General features: G+C 41.3%; 1 protein-coding gene across 1 annotated transcript in view; it reads right to left on the bottom strand.

The window, feature by feature from the left end:
- The window catches only part of dnajb12 (DnaJ heat shock protein family (Hsp40) member B12), a 24,458-nt gene extending 12,678 nt beyond the window's left edge, over window positions 1-11,780 (bottom strand). The window contains exons 1-3 of the mRNA NM_001015991.2: window positions 11,636-11,780; window positions 1,780-1,957; window positions 1,172-1,317 (exon numbers count right to left, since the gene is read on the bottom strand). Coding sequence (NP_001015991.1) covers window positions 1,172-1,317; window positions 1,780-1,957; window positions 11,636-11,768 — 457 coding nt within the window. The 5' untranslated portion in view covers window positions 11,769-11,780. The remainder of the gene's footprint in view (window positions 1-1,171; window positions 1,318-1,779; window positions 1,958-11,635) is intronic.
- Window positions 11,781-14,883: the final 3,103 nt, after the last annotated feature.

Raw genomic sequence — 14,883 nt, 5'->3', positions numbered from 1 at the left:
GAACACTGTTTATATTTTGGGATATAAATTTATGAACATTTACCATCAAATAACTCAGAAGTTCCCTAGCTTTTCTTTCCTGAAATATTGTCTTTATACCCATAATCCTATGGGAGATCTAGTACTGTTAATGTGACTTTAGTGTTCATATGTGAATTTTTGTTTAAAAAAAAAAAAAAACCAAAACAGCTATGTTAGTAAGTCATTTACATAATGTAATAAGTTATAAAGCTGTGTTTTAAATTCAGCAAAATACAGGTTGTAATGGCATTTTTTGGAATTTACCATGTGTTTGGCACTACAACGATTGTTTATTTCTGGTGCAGAAAAAAATTAAAAATATACTGCTTTGAGTTGCTAGGGAATTTCCATAAAATTCTAAATATTTAATATTGACACTCAAGGGATATGGAACTTTTCAATTAGTTGTGTTTTCATGCATATTAGAGAATGTTTACATTTTGTTTCTCTGTGTTATGGAAATTATATATGTTTGTATTGGACATTTACAGCATATATCTTCTTTCAGATATGGAATTACACACAAATATGTTTAGAATTTGTCTTGCAAGAAAATCCAATTAATATTTTTCCTAGGTAAATAATTTCCCCCCCAATGGGGAAACGCACAAAATGTAAATTTCTGTATTCACTGTTCATGTTCCCTACCTTGGGTAAAGACGCTCAGAACAAACTGACATCAACAATACTTGTGCTGCCATGTGGTGGACTGCATGAAAATCTACGGCATATAAATCTCAAGCTAAATTGCCTATGAGTTTGTAGCCTAAGAAACAGCCATTACTAATGTTGTCTAAAATGGGTGTTGGGTGACAATAACACACGTTTATTGGCAAATTATTCTGTGCATTAACACTTCTTTGAGTCAGTAGCAGGTGTATTTGTTCTAAGCATCTTTTCAAGCAGCAGGGTACATTCAGGTTTGAAGCAATGGCTACAGTTCCAGTAACAAGGCTGTGTAAGAAATTGTAATCTTGGGTGCCATTATTTGTGTATGCACATGTGTTTGTGTCTTTATGCATATTTATGTGTTATACACGGAGTATGGGGGGAGTTCTACTGATTACTATAAACCAGTTGTCCAAGTCACACCTGAAGCCAAATCTCCATATCAAAGGGTTTTACAGCTGGCTATAGATGGCTCACTTACCTTTAAATGCTTCCGTTGCTCCGGGGGCATGGTTTTTATCTGGGTGAAATTTTAATGCTAGCTTTCTGTAAGATTTCTTTAGATCATCTTCTGTGGCTTCTCTTGTTACTCCCAAAATTTCATAGTAATCTTTACACTGTTTTATTCTAGAGGGAAAAAAATATTACAATAGTGAGGTATCTTATTCTTTGGGATTAATCTGCTGTTTGGTCAGTGGACGTGGATGGCAAGCAGGCAGCATTTAAAACTCCAGGCTAGAGTGTGTCGAATTAGGGCGACAAAACTGCAAAACGTAAAAAAAATCTCTACCATCCAAATTTTGAGGCTCAAGACACAAGTTTTGGATTCATGATCATGTCATATAAATGATTACATTTTTAGATGCGCTTTGCTATTAACAATGAACCATCTGATGCAATGACTGTCTGGCCTATATGCTCTCTATTCACAATATATAGGCTCCGCTCACTGACATAAAGGCACAGCTGGTCTTTCGAATCTGCTAGTTTGCCCTAGTCACCTCATTTTTCCTTATCATGGAAATGCTATTTCAATCTTCTGCACAGAAATCATAGTTTAAAATGCTAAGCAATTAAACCCCTTCACACCTTTTCACTGCCTCTAGCTGATCTGGCGTGTAACTTTTGCCCGTTTCTCCACCAGCCTCTCCGTTTGCAGATGGGGTGGAATCGGCTGCGTTCTTCCTTAGGCGAGGGTTAGTGGTCTCTGTGCTGTCAGACTGGCTGTTCTCAGGCTGGCTTTTCTGCGATAGGGATTCGTAGAGCGCTAATGAAAAAAACAGAAATAAAGGGGAAAAAATAAGTCTTAATAATACAACATCTTAATGTTTTATACAACATCTCTATCTTCATCGTCACCATGCTTTTATAGTCAGCACCTAGGTTACACCAATTTGACAGACCACTACAGAAATTCTAATTAGTTAATAGGATTAGTAAACAATATATTCCCAACAATCCTTTTTCTCTTGTCCAGAGTGCCAGGCAGGCCCGGACTGGCAATCTGTAGATTCTGGCAAATGCCAGAGATAGGCTTGCCACCTGGCCGATAATAATGGTCTCCTCTGCCGGTGAGGGTCTGTTTAAACCTTTGTGTACTTGGAATGCCAGAGCCGATGGTGTAGAAAGGAAGTTCTGACCTGTGAACATTTGTTACATTTGTTATATTACCAGCCCTAAACCCATTGTAGAACCACCCTTTCAGCTGGCAGACATCTGGTCCCTCTTTACTAGCCTCATGAGCTTTTAGGGGGCACTAAGAACCTGCAGCAGAGCTTCACTATCAGACATAACGCAATGTCCGCAAGCAACATCCAGAAAGGAAAACATTTATTATTGCAGCCTTATGCCTTGCTATAGACAACATAAGCTAGGGGTTTCTTGATCTTGCCATTTTATCTTGGAAACATTAAGGCTAGTTTACAATTTAAAGTGACAATTTATTGCTGCGCTTTCTTTAATTACTATTCTGTAAATGTCCACTACAATTCATCTTCCCTTATCAAAAGCTGTGACCAGGTAGTCAAGGTCAGCAACCCTAGCAACAAGAAAGCTATATCAGACTGCTGGCCACACACATACCGACGCATCTGCTCAATCCAACAGCTGAACAAGCAGATCACTGGTTAATTTAGCACCAGACCTGATATAGTCTCTGCATGGGAGCCATGTGACTCATTCAGCCAATGACCATAATCAACAAGGGAACAATGCTTAGATACATTCAACTACAATAAGTCTATATCTGCAATAAATTTGCTTGTTTGGTCATATACCAGGGTAGACTTCAAAATGGTTTAGAATGTCATTATCTCTATAGCCATTCAGTATGGTATAAAAAAGTCGTGCTGGCCATATCGTTGTTGACGCCCAAAACAAACAAAGGTTTAAGAAGAAGACATGATATTGCCAGATGCAATTTTGTTCAGACAGACTCAGTACAAATAGGAACTCAGGATAGTCTCTCCCTTTTTGAAGTGCTCTACATATATACTGATGGTCAGGCAGAAAGATCAAAATCATCTTTAACTAAATCTGAACATGTTTGGCTACATGCAAAGTGAAGTTCCCAGCTGAGTGTAAATATATATATATTTAGTATGACTAAAGGTGGCCATACACGGGAAGATTTCAGCAGCAAATTCATGACCATTAGTCTGATTCTGCAGCTTATCTGCCCGTGTATGGGCACCCCCAACAGGCCTACCCGACCAATATCTGGCCTTAAATTGGGCAGATCTTGATCGGACGGGTTCGATTTTTCCCATCGAATCGGGGGCCGCATTGGTTCATTGATGCAGTTCCTGGTCCAACGGCCCTAGAGCCAAAGAATCTTATTAGCTTGATATCGCCATACCTTAGGTTAGTGCTGGGCGGTATACCGGTATATACCGAACACCGGTTTTTTTAAAAAAGATGATAAAAAATTTTAACTTACCGGCATACCGGTGTGGGCGCCTCCTGGTAATTTTTCTTACTATTTCCGGGTTGTGCGCGCTGACGTTACGTGCGCGCTGACGTCACGCGCACGCTGACGTCACGCGCGCAACCCGGAAATAGTAAGAAAAATTGCCAGGAGGCTCTGTGAGCTGTCGGGGGTGCCTGCGGCTGCCTGGTCCGTAAGGTTTATTTATGTGAAGGGGATGGGGGGGTGTTTGGGGTTGGATGGGGGGGTGTTTGGGGTTGGATGGGGGGGTGTTTGGGGTTGGATGGGGGGGTGTTTGGGGTTGGGGGGGGGGTGTTTGGGGTGGTCACGTAATCATGCATGGGGAAAAAAAAATACCGTCAAATACCGTGATACCGATATAATAAAAAAAATACCGTGATATAAATTTTTGGTCATACCGCCCAGCACTACCTTAGGTGAGCATATAAGGAGACAATCTGCTAAACAAGCGCATTGTACCGTGCATGGACACCTTAAGAGCAGTGGGCTAAATGGAGTATATTCTATTTGCAGACACATTTCAGACCTGATTTACCAAGAGAAGAATTGCTGTTACAGATCTTTCTCTGAGAATGTGATTCATGAGTTTAAAGTGACTTACAGAAGTTTTGCTCTAAACTGAATCTGACACTAATGAGCTCCTATTTTTCTGCTTGAGAAAAGATTTTCTTCCAATTACACATTTTCAGGGAGAAAATAATTGCCGTGTTCAATCTGATTTGAGAAAGCTAGTCAGCTGTCAACTTGCAAACCCTGTGTTTTACCCTAATTCAATCATATTGGCTAAAAATGTTCATCTATTGCCTGTTCAGCACTTTGATAATAAACTTTCATAAAGTAGAAAACTGCAATGAAAGTACAACCAGAAAGAAAAATGGTATTTCCACTAGGTACAAGCAAAGTTTTACAGCAGAACCCATACATGGCAAACATAATGGACTTTGCACCCATTTCCTGTAGATCACACAGGCAGGATCTTTATGACGACAAAGTTGCACTGATTAGAAATTTGCTCATGTAAAACAACTAAAGCACTTAGGTCATTAACCTCAAAAAAGTAGGCTCTTAAGGGCAACAGAACATAGGGTAATTAATTCCAAAATGGTCCCCAGTGCCAGCTATTGCAATTGCCTAAAAGTTCTTGTGCAAGCTTTTCTTGCCATGTTCCCAAGCTACACTTGTATCAAGGAGACAAGAGCCTTTAGGTGAGTGCCATAGATGTCAGTGGAGATGCTCCCAATACTGTATCCTATGCCATTATCACTTAGGGAAGATGCTCTTGTCCCTACAGATAACATTGGTGCTTTGCTTCATTTCAACCCAGGCAGCAATTACCTTTGGCTGTTGCTTCTGTGATTCTCATGATGGAACGTCAAACAGCTGCTAATGGGGACAATACGAGTCAGGTTTCTGATATTTGTACTGGCAATCAAAATGCCTTTAACTAAGTGCTGTCCAGCTTCTCTCCACAATAACAAATAAGTGGCAGGAGTGGAGTAATAAACATGAAAGTATAGCATAAGGGTGACTTGAGAATCTGCTCCGGGAACAACAGAAAACACCAGAAAATCCTTGGAGAAATGCATCACAGATCACAGAGAAAAGAAACATTCGCTGAGGCTCATTAGTTGGCTGCCTGTATCTAGCACTTGAGACGCCTGCGCAGGATGCACTGATGCCGAATTCCCAGGCCAAACACTAACACTGCAACAGCTGCACCCAGGAACTAGGGACACTCACAATGCAGTATTTGCATCAGGACTTTTTGCAGGATTCAGCTGAGCAGCAATTTTTTTTACCCCAGTAGCTAGTCTGGTTTCCGTGCCCATAGCTCACTAGTAGTGCAATGCCACCGTGGTACTGGGCTAAATCACAAAATTGTACTCCAATTTACTTGGATCATCTTTCTATCTTGAACTGTTCCCTTAGATTAACACAACACGGGCCGTTTGCTCCAATCTGCTGTCTTCTGTGTCTGTACCTGGAGCCACTGCTTCGGCCAGGGCACAGACAGATGGAGTGGATTTCAAATGAATGGGTGCCGGTGAATTGGCCAATTCTAGGCCTGGGTCTATACGCAGGCTGAGAAAGCGTAAAGGCCATATACGCATAGATTATTAAAATATCTTTTCCTTATTGTACAGCCAAGCTTATCCTGAAACAATCATTTAAAAGTATGATTTACCCATCAATGAAAACAATAATTTCAAGCAATATAATATAGTTGAAGCCAGGAAAACTATGGGTAGGCGCCTGCTTGGCCCTACAAACAATCGGACAATGGATAAATGTAATTGATAACGTCTAAAATTTTTAAACCTGCTTGACTAATTTTCTGACCGATGTCGAATGAGAAATCGCTAGATGTATGATCGTTTGGTGCCCACTAACCTTATAATAGTTTTACGAATTTGTCAGATCGCAGTGACTGACGCATTGATCGTTACTTGTATGGTCAGCTTTAGCTCTGTCTACAAAAAGATGACATCCATACAAATTTATTTCTAGCTAAAGGGGACGCTAGAAGAAATAAGAAAACTGCTGGTCTTTATGTCTTCAACAAAAAAATAACTTTGGTAGTGCAGGAGGCTTGTTTTGTACCCACAACAGACCCAAGATTGGGCAAAAAAAAAAACCACTTTAGTGCGGTCTTACAACAGTGTGATCCACCAAATTTGGCAGAGATCCACTCACTTGAAAAACACAGTCAAATGAGCAGATCTATGGGCAGTTTTATAGGTATATTACACTGGCCATAGTTGCCTCGGCTGGGGGGTACTGTAGTAAAGTCCCTGTGGCAGGGGGGGAGCAAATGGGAAATCACAAAGGGGCAGGGTTTGGGTGGCATTGAAATGAGTTTTGGCATTACTGGGCAGCGGCAAAGGTAGATCAGGAGTCAGGCCGTGGGTGGCGGGGGCCAGGTGACCAGTGGGCTAATGACAGGGAGCCCCTGTTATGGGGCTCTGTGATTATTGATGACAGCCCTGACCAAGGGCATTAACTAACACGTTGATATATTTGCTTGTGGCAAAACCACTTTATAGGCATACTTTTTAAGGTTCCCACAAACACACCATTTGAAAATCGATCATAGCATGTGGGCAGCATACAATAGCAAAGAAAAAAAAGTTGATTCTGATGTATGGAAATTAAACCAAATACTATTAATGCACTCTGTGTGTCCCTAATAAAAAAGATTTCCTGACAACCCCTATTGACATCATTGGTGCCATCTATAATCCTGAAAACGTTGGCCCCACACATCCATGCAACAATCTTGTCAACTGATGAGCATGCACCAAATCCTGCGTACTGACAGATACAAAAATAAAGATGAGCAGCATCTCCATTTCAATCCCTGCAGTCCTGATTATTTGAGCTGTAGGCCCAAACAAATAATAGCAAGATGAAAAGGAAAAGAAGGAAATCAAATCTGCTTGATCTACATCTGGGTGATTTTCTTCCAAGTATCGGGGCCCCCAAATAAGCTGCTGAATTGGTTTTTATCAGCAGCTTAAATATGCCCATGTAGGCCCACCTTTAGTGTAAAGCGACATGTTCAACTTGGCAGTGTATTTGTCCAATCTGAAGGCAGTGGTGGACTAAATGTCTCATGTGCCAGGGACCTGATATTAGATATTTTTTTACTGAGCTTTATTGTGCAGATGGCTTGTTCACCAACCAGATAATAAAACAATCAAAGCAGATTTACGTCTCATTTAGCTTTTTACTTATTAACTTTGTATAGCGAAAAACTGAAGACCTAAAACAAACTGTAAATTACATGTAGTCACATTATATAATAATCTTGTCTTATAGCTCCCACTGGAGTTTCTTTTGCAGCTTGCTTTAGGTTTCATCATAAACAAAAAATAATTGTATGTTTAAAACACACAAGTGTATATTGTCTCCTGGACTATTTAGATTGTCAAAAAGGTGATTTCTGAAATTTGTTCAATTGGTTCTACTCCCAATTGATTTAATAAGGACATTGATGTAGAGGTTCTTATACCAGGTCCCAATTGTTGTGACTAACTGAACAAGGTATGTTTTATCCTGGCTGCTATTAGGAGTCTAGTCTACACAGAGTAATAAACAGACATATACCCCCAGTTCTGTTATTATAGGTAACCAACATGCCAATATCCTATTTCACCCTGCTAGTAAGCTACAAGTTCTGATCTGCTTCTACAGTGTTTCTGTTCCAACTCAAGCTGAGTTAACACAGAATGAGCCCACAGAAGGGAACAGACTATAAATATGATCTGAGCCGGTTCAATTAGCTCTACTCATGCAGCTGCAAACAAGCAGGGACGAAGCAGCAGGGAATGAGAAGGCACCAATTCTATGAGACATCCATCATTGATATATAGGTCAAACTCCATTAATATGGCAAGCATTAGGTGTGTCTGTCCTCTTGCTAATTTAGGCAATATGTAAGAGCAGCAGTATAGCTTTCCTGGGCATTTCAAACACTCTACCAGGCCAGAGGTGTCAAGACAGATGTGGACTCATGGTCTATCACCTCAAGTATAATTATACTGCCTTAGAATCTGTAGCATCATTTGAAACTTATAGGGCATTTATATGTGTAACACTGATTTCTACTACTTACCCTGAGGGTGACCTTATGGAACAGTCTGACGTCAATGTTGAACTGCTGTATCTACAGTAAGTAGCGCCGAATCCACTGGCCACCTGTCTTAGCACAGAATCTACTGCCCACCTGTCTTAAGCTGGCCATACATTATAAGATCCAAGGTATGTTTACCATACATTATAAGATCCACTCATTTACAAGTGGATCTTTCCCAGCTATGCTAGGGCAAAATGATTGGATCAAGATGACGGGAATATAGGATGCTGCAGCAAGTTGATGTGGTCATCGATCCAAAGGGAAAACCAAAAACTGACTGATCAACATCTGGACGATTTTTAGACAGATATCAGTTGGGCATGCAAGTCACCATAGACAAGCCAATAAGCTGCGAAACTGGTTTGAAGGGACCAAACTGGCAGCTTAAATCTGCCCTAGTATGGCCACCTTTAGACATTTTCTCCACAATGTCTCCGAGTTCCTACAGAGTCAGTCCTCTTTACAGGGAAACTCAGCAATGTAAAATCTGAAAGTGCGTTACTTCAAATATTCAAATAGTGAGCAGCCTTTAAATGGGGCTCATTGACACCAGAAACCAAAAAACTATTGCTCTGTGAGGCTATATTTTATTACTTATATTTCTATTCACACTTTGCTGTTCATAATCTAGTCTCTCACTCACACCAATGCTAGGTTGCTAGCGTAGTTTGGACCCTAGCAACCAGATAGCTACTTAAACCAGATATAATAACAAATGAAGGAGGATTGTAAATTGTCTCAGAATATCACTCTCTACATCCGGGATTCCCAACCTTTTATACCTGCGAGTCACATTTAAATGAAAAAAGTGTTGGGGAGCAACACAGGCATAAATAAGGTTCCTGCGGGTGCCAATAAGAGCTTTAGTTGGCCACTTAATAGCCCCAATGTGGATTGGCAGCCTACATGAGGCCCTGTTTAGCATTATAATTGGTTTTATGCAACCAAAATTTGCCTCCTTACTAGAAATTAAAAAATGAGCACCTGCTTTGAGGCCACAGGGAGAAACATCCAAGGGGTTGGTGAGCAACATGTTGCTGATGAGCCACTGGTTGGGGATCACTGCTCTACATCATACTAAAAGTTAATTTAAAGGTGAACAATCCCTTTAACGGACAGATTGCTTGTTCAGATATCAATCAGGCCAGAGGGCACATGGCAGCACTGCAGAAGCACCAACGCAATCAGATTGTTGGCTTGAGGGCTAAGGGTGATGGTCCACAGGAAGATTTGTCCCCCGCAGTTAAATCTGCACTACGACGGGCATCAAACCTCCCCAGAATGGGGAAAATGAAGTGCTGCTTATGTTTGCCCACCAGCAATTCACTTTAGCAAGTGAATTTCACTTTCACTTGCTGGTGGAAAAGCATTATGGGAAGAATTGTCACCCATGGTAGCCCAGACTTAATCATGGGTGACAAATTTCCCTGTGTACCATCACCCTAAATGCCCATATCAGAGCTATTTAGCACACCACTAGATCCACTAGTTAGGGCAATGGCCCAGAGGCAGATTAGTTGCCCGCAGGTAATCTTAGTTACTGCAGACGTCTAATCTCAGCACAGACAGATTTTGCTGCGGGATGATGTAACATTTAGAAATATATATCTCACAACTATTTTAATAAAGCACCCTGCTCTAACCTAAAGAAACTGCCAATATTTCGCACTGCAATAGCATACATGCAGGTTAATTGGCTCCTGATAAATTAACTTCACAGTGTGTGGATGTGATAGGGACCTTAGATCGTAAACTCCACTGCAACAGGGACTGCATGACATATAATCTCTGTAAATTGCTGTGGAAATGTGTTAGCGCTAAATAAATACTAGAAAATTAAATAAGTAAATCTATATCTAGCTCAAATTATTAATAATATTAATAAAATATTTGGTGGTGCCTTGCAGGGCTTGTTCATCATTTACATCAGTTCCTGCACCAAAGGAAATGACAGTATAAGGTAACTATCATATTTACCAGGAGCCAATTATCCCTACCTGTGTGTTTTTATAGTGTGGGAGGAAACAGGAATAATGCTAACTACTGCATCAAGTTGTAAGATCCAAATAGCAGTCCTTTTGGACACAAACAGGGCCAATTAGCCAGCAACTTCGTTAAGAGGAGCTGAAAGAACAGACAATATTTCCCAACACTGGCTCATTTGATAAAAATGGATGTCAGCGGTTTGATTTGGTCAGATTTAAATAGTGTGCAATTCAATACAGGCTGACTACAAATGCAGCATATTGGTATAGAATCTGGTCACCACCATGATGCTTCATGTTGGAAATGCTACTATGCAGGGAAGTGCCAGTCTGTGAAAAATATGACCAGAGATTGTCAATTTTATTATTATAATTTTGCAACTAAAACACAGATTTTGTAAATATATGTACTTTAACACTAAATTAGTAGTAAAACAGGGGACCAGGGAGTGTGTATTGTCCAATCCCTCCTCCCAGGATGGACCCCCTGTTCTAAGCTAACCAATAAAACATTCGTTACCATCACACGAAATGACTATGTTACTAATTCAGCTATAATTACCCATGATACCCAGTACAGGCTTGGGCACTTAAACACTGCACTAAGATTTAGCAGGGCCAAAGTTCACTTTCAGTATATGTAAAGCCCTATACTGGGATAAGTAATTCTCTTTCTAACAGGCATGCACCATAGGTGTTCTGTTTCCAGGAGTAGATGTGGCTGTAGCTACGAAAGCACAAACGACATATTAAACCACCAACACTAAGAACCGCAATTTTGCTACCAGCAGCCCTGATCGACTATCACTGTATTTATTACCCCAGTAGCCGCGGTGCATTGTGGGGCACGTAGTTCACCCTACTAGAAACCATCCTAAATTCGCCTAACTACCTAATAAAATTCTGCGACTAGTGAAGCCTAAAGTGTAGTGTTGGCATCGACACCACTGGACTTCAATTATTTAACATTTATTAGCAGTGTACAGGCCAAACCCCACATATTCCGGACAAAGTTGGACACCGCTCCCATCAGGCACTCGGCGGCAGCCATTTTTACTGTGCAGGAAGACATGGTAGTTCTTAAGATTTCTTTCAAGCATTATTTCATTTAGCTGGTCACCTAAATACCTCAGTACTATTGCACACTGTCACACACAGTGCCTAACACGTATAGGAACGTTGCACAAGAGTAATCCATTACTTTACGACTAAAATAGCGCCACTATACTGTGTGCAGAAAACTACATATCCCGGTAGGCCAAGCACCAGCACTGCGAGTAACGCATGCGCGTAACACATTCGTGACGCACCTACTCCCCCACCAGCGCCAGTCTTCACCGACCGCTCCCCTATTAGGCACTTATTTCCGTGTCTTACCCTGGGCCCGCTCGGTGGGAAATAGTCTCTGGGCTTTCTCTAGGAATCGTAAGGCTTTTTCCGTGTTCTGGCTCTTAATGGCGCCCAAAGCGATGGCAATACAGCGCTCTGCCTCGTCCCGGTTGGATTCCATTGCGGAATCACTGCTAGCAGGGGCTTGTGGGCGGCGCTTTCCAAGCGCGTCAATTGGAAACCTGTCGCTGTTTGATGGCGTCACGGATTGTTGCATTTAGGCTTGTGTCTCTGTCCTGGTTGATTTGAAAACAGCGCACGTAAAAAGTTTTGAATATAGACATTTATAAGAATCTAGGTCTCTGTCAATAAATCTAATGTTCCAAAATAAAGTACATAAAACTTAAACTGTGCAACACTGTTCCAAATGTTTCTTTTTCCATATGACTTATAACCTTCCATGAAAAATTGAGGCAGGGAAATTTACTAAAGGTCAGCACTTCGGAAGCTGGAACTTCGTATACTGACTCTAGCAGCTACTTCTGGTTGCAGTCTCATATCTGGGCATGTGGGCTGAATAATAAAAGGAGGACACACTCCCAAATTGGTGTGCTTGCATAGTCTGAATTGGGTAAAACACTGGTCAGTTTTTTGGGGTTAGGGGTTTTAGCAGTTATTCTGATCTTTATAAGTGTATACAGATTGCACTACATGGTGGGTTTGCCTGGATCTGGCTCTTTCTGAGAGGGATGATTGCACATGCAAATGCCTTTTTAGGGCTATACAGATCTACTTTATGGTAAATGCTTATCTTATGACAGGTGTCATAGTGATGGACCACCATTGCACACCCCAGAAGCTTTCCTGCAGTAATAACTTTGCTGCTTCCATTAGCCTGTTTCTCCCTGGAGACTAGCATAAGGGTGATGGCACACAGGGAGATTCTTCCTCTGAATAATTTTGTTGCGTCACTCCTCAGCCACAGGGGGCCTTGTGTTGGTGCCATTGCGCCTCAATCCCTTTTGAACTCCAAGGGATTACTCACTTCTGCCCAAATATTTATTTGCCCTCCACTGCACCATCAAAGAAAACTTGTGGTAAATATCACGGCACAAACATTACAGGAATAATTAAACTGTAAATTATATATATATATATATATATATAAACTTCCAAGTAAATGCCAAAACTCACGTATAGATAAGTTGCTGTTGCCTGGGAGCAGGTCCAAATAATGTTTAAGGTGCTTGAGAGAGGGTCAGCACTCACAGAACTGATATAAACAAATTATTTTTATTAAAGAGGAGACGAATGTTTCGGCAATCAAAGTGGTGAATACAACAAACACAGTGTCTAAAAAAGCACAAAGTGGCGGGAAAAAGTGGAGATGACGTCATCATACATCGCCAGAGACGAGATAAACCAATACAAAAACTGAAAACATGCATTAAAAACAAAAAACACAAGAGAAATAATAGAAAGCACAAGCAAGTAATCAAAAGGTCTAAGCAGCAGCTTAAACAGAAACAAAAGTATCAAAATTAACAAGCTACTGTAGCTAGCTGTCAGGGGTGAGCAGAGAAAGTAACAAGTTTGTATCAACACAGTTCTGCTTCACATAAGCCCCGTGAGTTGAAATAGACCAGGGGTCTCAAACTCGTGGCCCGCGGGCCATTTGCGGCCCTCGGTACAATATTTGTGGCCCGCACCAACAAATGAACTTGGGACAGTAGGGGTAAAATATTAGTAATTAGAGGTTATTCACAATAAGTTCATTTGATTACAAATCCATGTATGTGGGGTGTGAATGTACATACAAGGGGCAGGTTGCTAGCTTGCCGGCATCATAGTAACAAATTACAAATTACTGGTTACCTGGCTCATATAATGTGTTACTATGATGCCGGAAACCTGCAAGAATGTTCTCCCAATGTCAACGTATCTTCCTTTAGGTACTCCAACACTCCAAGAGCATACAGGCAGGTGAATTGGCTTCTGGCTAAATTGACCATAGAGTGTGTGAATGTGAACCTTAGATTGTAAGCTCTTCTGGGGCAGGGACTGATGTAAATGATGAATAATCTTTGTAAAGTGCTGAGGAAATGTGTTGGTGCTATATAACAGGAAATAAATAATAGGAGACTAAAATATAAATAGAAGAGGGCATGAATCAAAAGTAATACAAAGCAACAAATGGTAAGTAATAAAAAGTAACAATAAAACTGTAGCCTTAGGGCTTTGGCACACGGGGAGATTAGTCGCCCGCGGCAAAACTCCCTGTTCGCGGGCGACTAATCTCCCTGAGTTGCCTACCCCTGCCATCCCACCGGCGAACATGTAAGTCACCGGCGGGATGGCAGACGCGGCGGGGCGATTTCAGGAAATCGCCGAAAAAGCCTCGCAAGTCTTTTTCGTCGATTTGCGCGAAATCGCGGGCGACTAATCTCCCCCGTGTGCCAGAGCCCTTATGAGCAATAGTTTTTTGGATGCCGGGTCAGTGACCCCCATTTGAAAGCTGGAAAGAGGCAGAAGAAGCAAACAATTACAGAACTAAAAAAAAAGGAAAAAGACCAATTGAAAAGTGGCTTAGAATTAGTTGTTCTATAACATACTAAAAGTTAACTTGTGGCTGAGCTATACAGTCAATATTTGTACTTAGTGATTCATGTACAGTATATCTGACGGGTATGTTTAGAAACAGGAAGGTGCCTGTCTTCCTATAAACAATTAAACTCATGAGGTAAGTGCGCTACCTGGCTGATTGAGCATACTAATTAAGGGGGTGGAGTAAATCTGGTAAATTCTCAGCAGACATTTGGCTGTTTGGTTTGAACCTCAATAAGTTTCTGACTGCACAGCGAGTGTGGGAGCTGCTAAGCGAGTGTTGCATGTAAATTAAGTGTTTAGTAAGCGTTAAAAACAAAAAGGCGTTTGAAACTAAAAAGGCACTATACAAGGGATTGCACTCAGGAGACTGTAAGTACCCAGTGGCAATATAAGTTGCAGTATGATTGCTGGTGTTACTCAGTGTGCATCTTGTCGCATGTATGTGGTCCTGGAGCAGCAGTTCCATGCAGCATTTACTTGTGAGAGATGCAGGTGGGTTTTCCTCTTGGAATCTGAGGTGCAGAATCTAAGGGGGGAACTGGCAGCACTGAGGGCAGCTGCAAACATGGGGGAGAACAGGAGGCTCACTGAGCAACCACTGGCAGGGGCCGGTGTAGTGGGGGGTGGAGAAGGGACAGTGGAGGTTATTCAGGGAGACAAATTTGTAACAGTTAAGAGGGGCAGTAGGG

This window comes from Xenopus tropicalis, chromosome 7 (assembly GCF_000004195.4).
Source record: "Xenopus tropicalis strain Nigerian chromosome 7, UCB_Xtro_10.0, whole genome shotgun sequence".
In the NCBI taxonomy this organism is placed as follows: Eukaryota; Metazoa; Chordata; class Amphibia; order Anura; family Pipidae; genus Xenopus; species Xenopus tropicalis.
The sequence above is the reverse complement of the archived record's forward strand: the minus strand, read 5'-3'. Positions and strand labels throughout refer to the sequence as shown.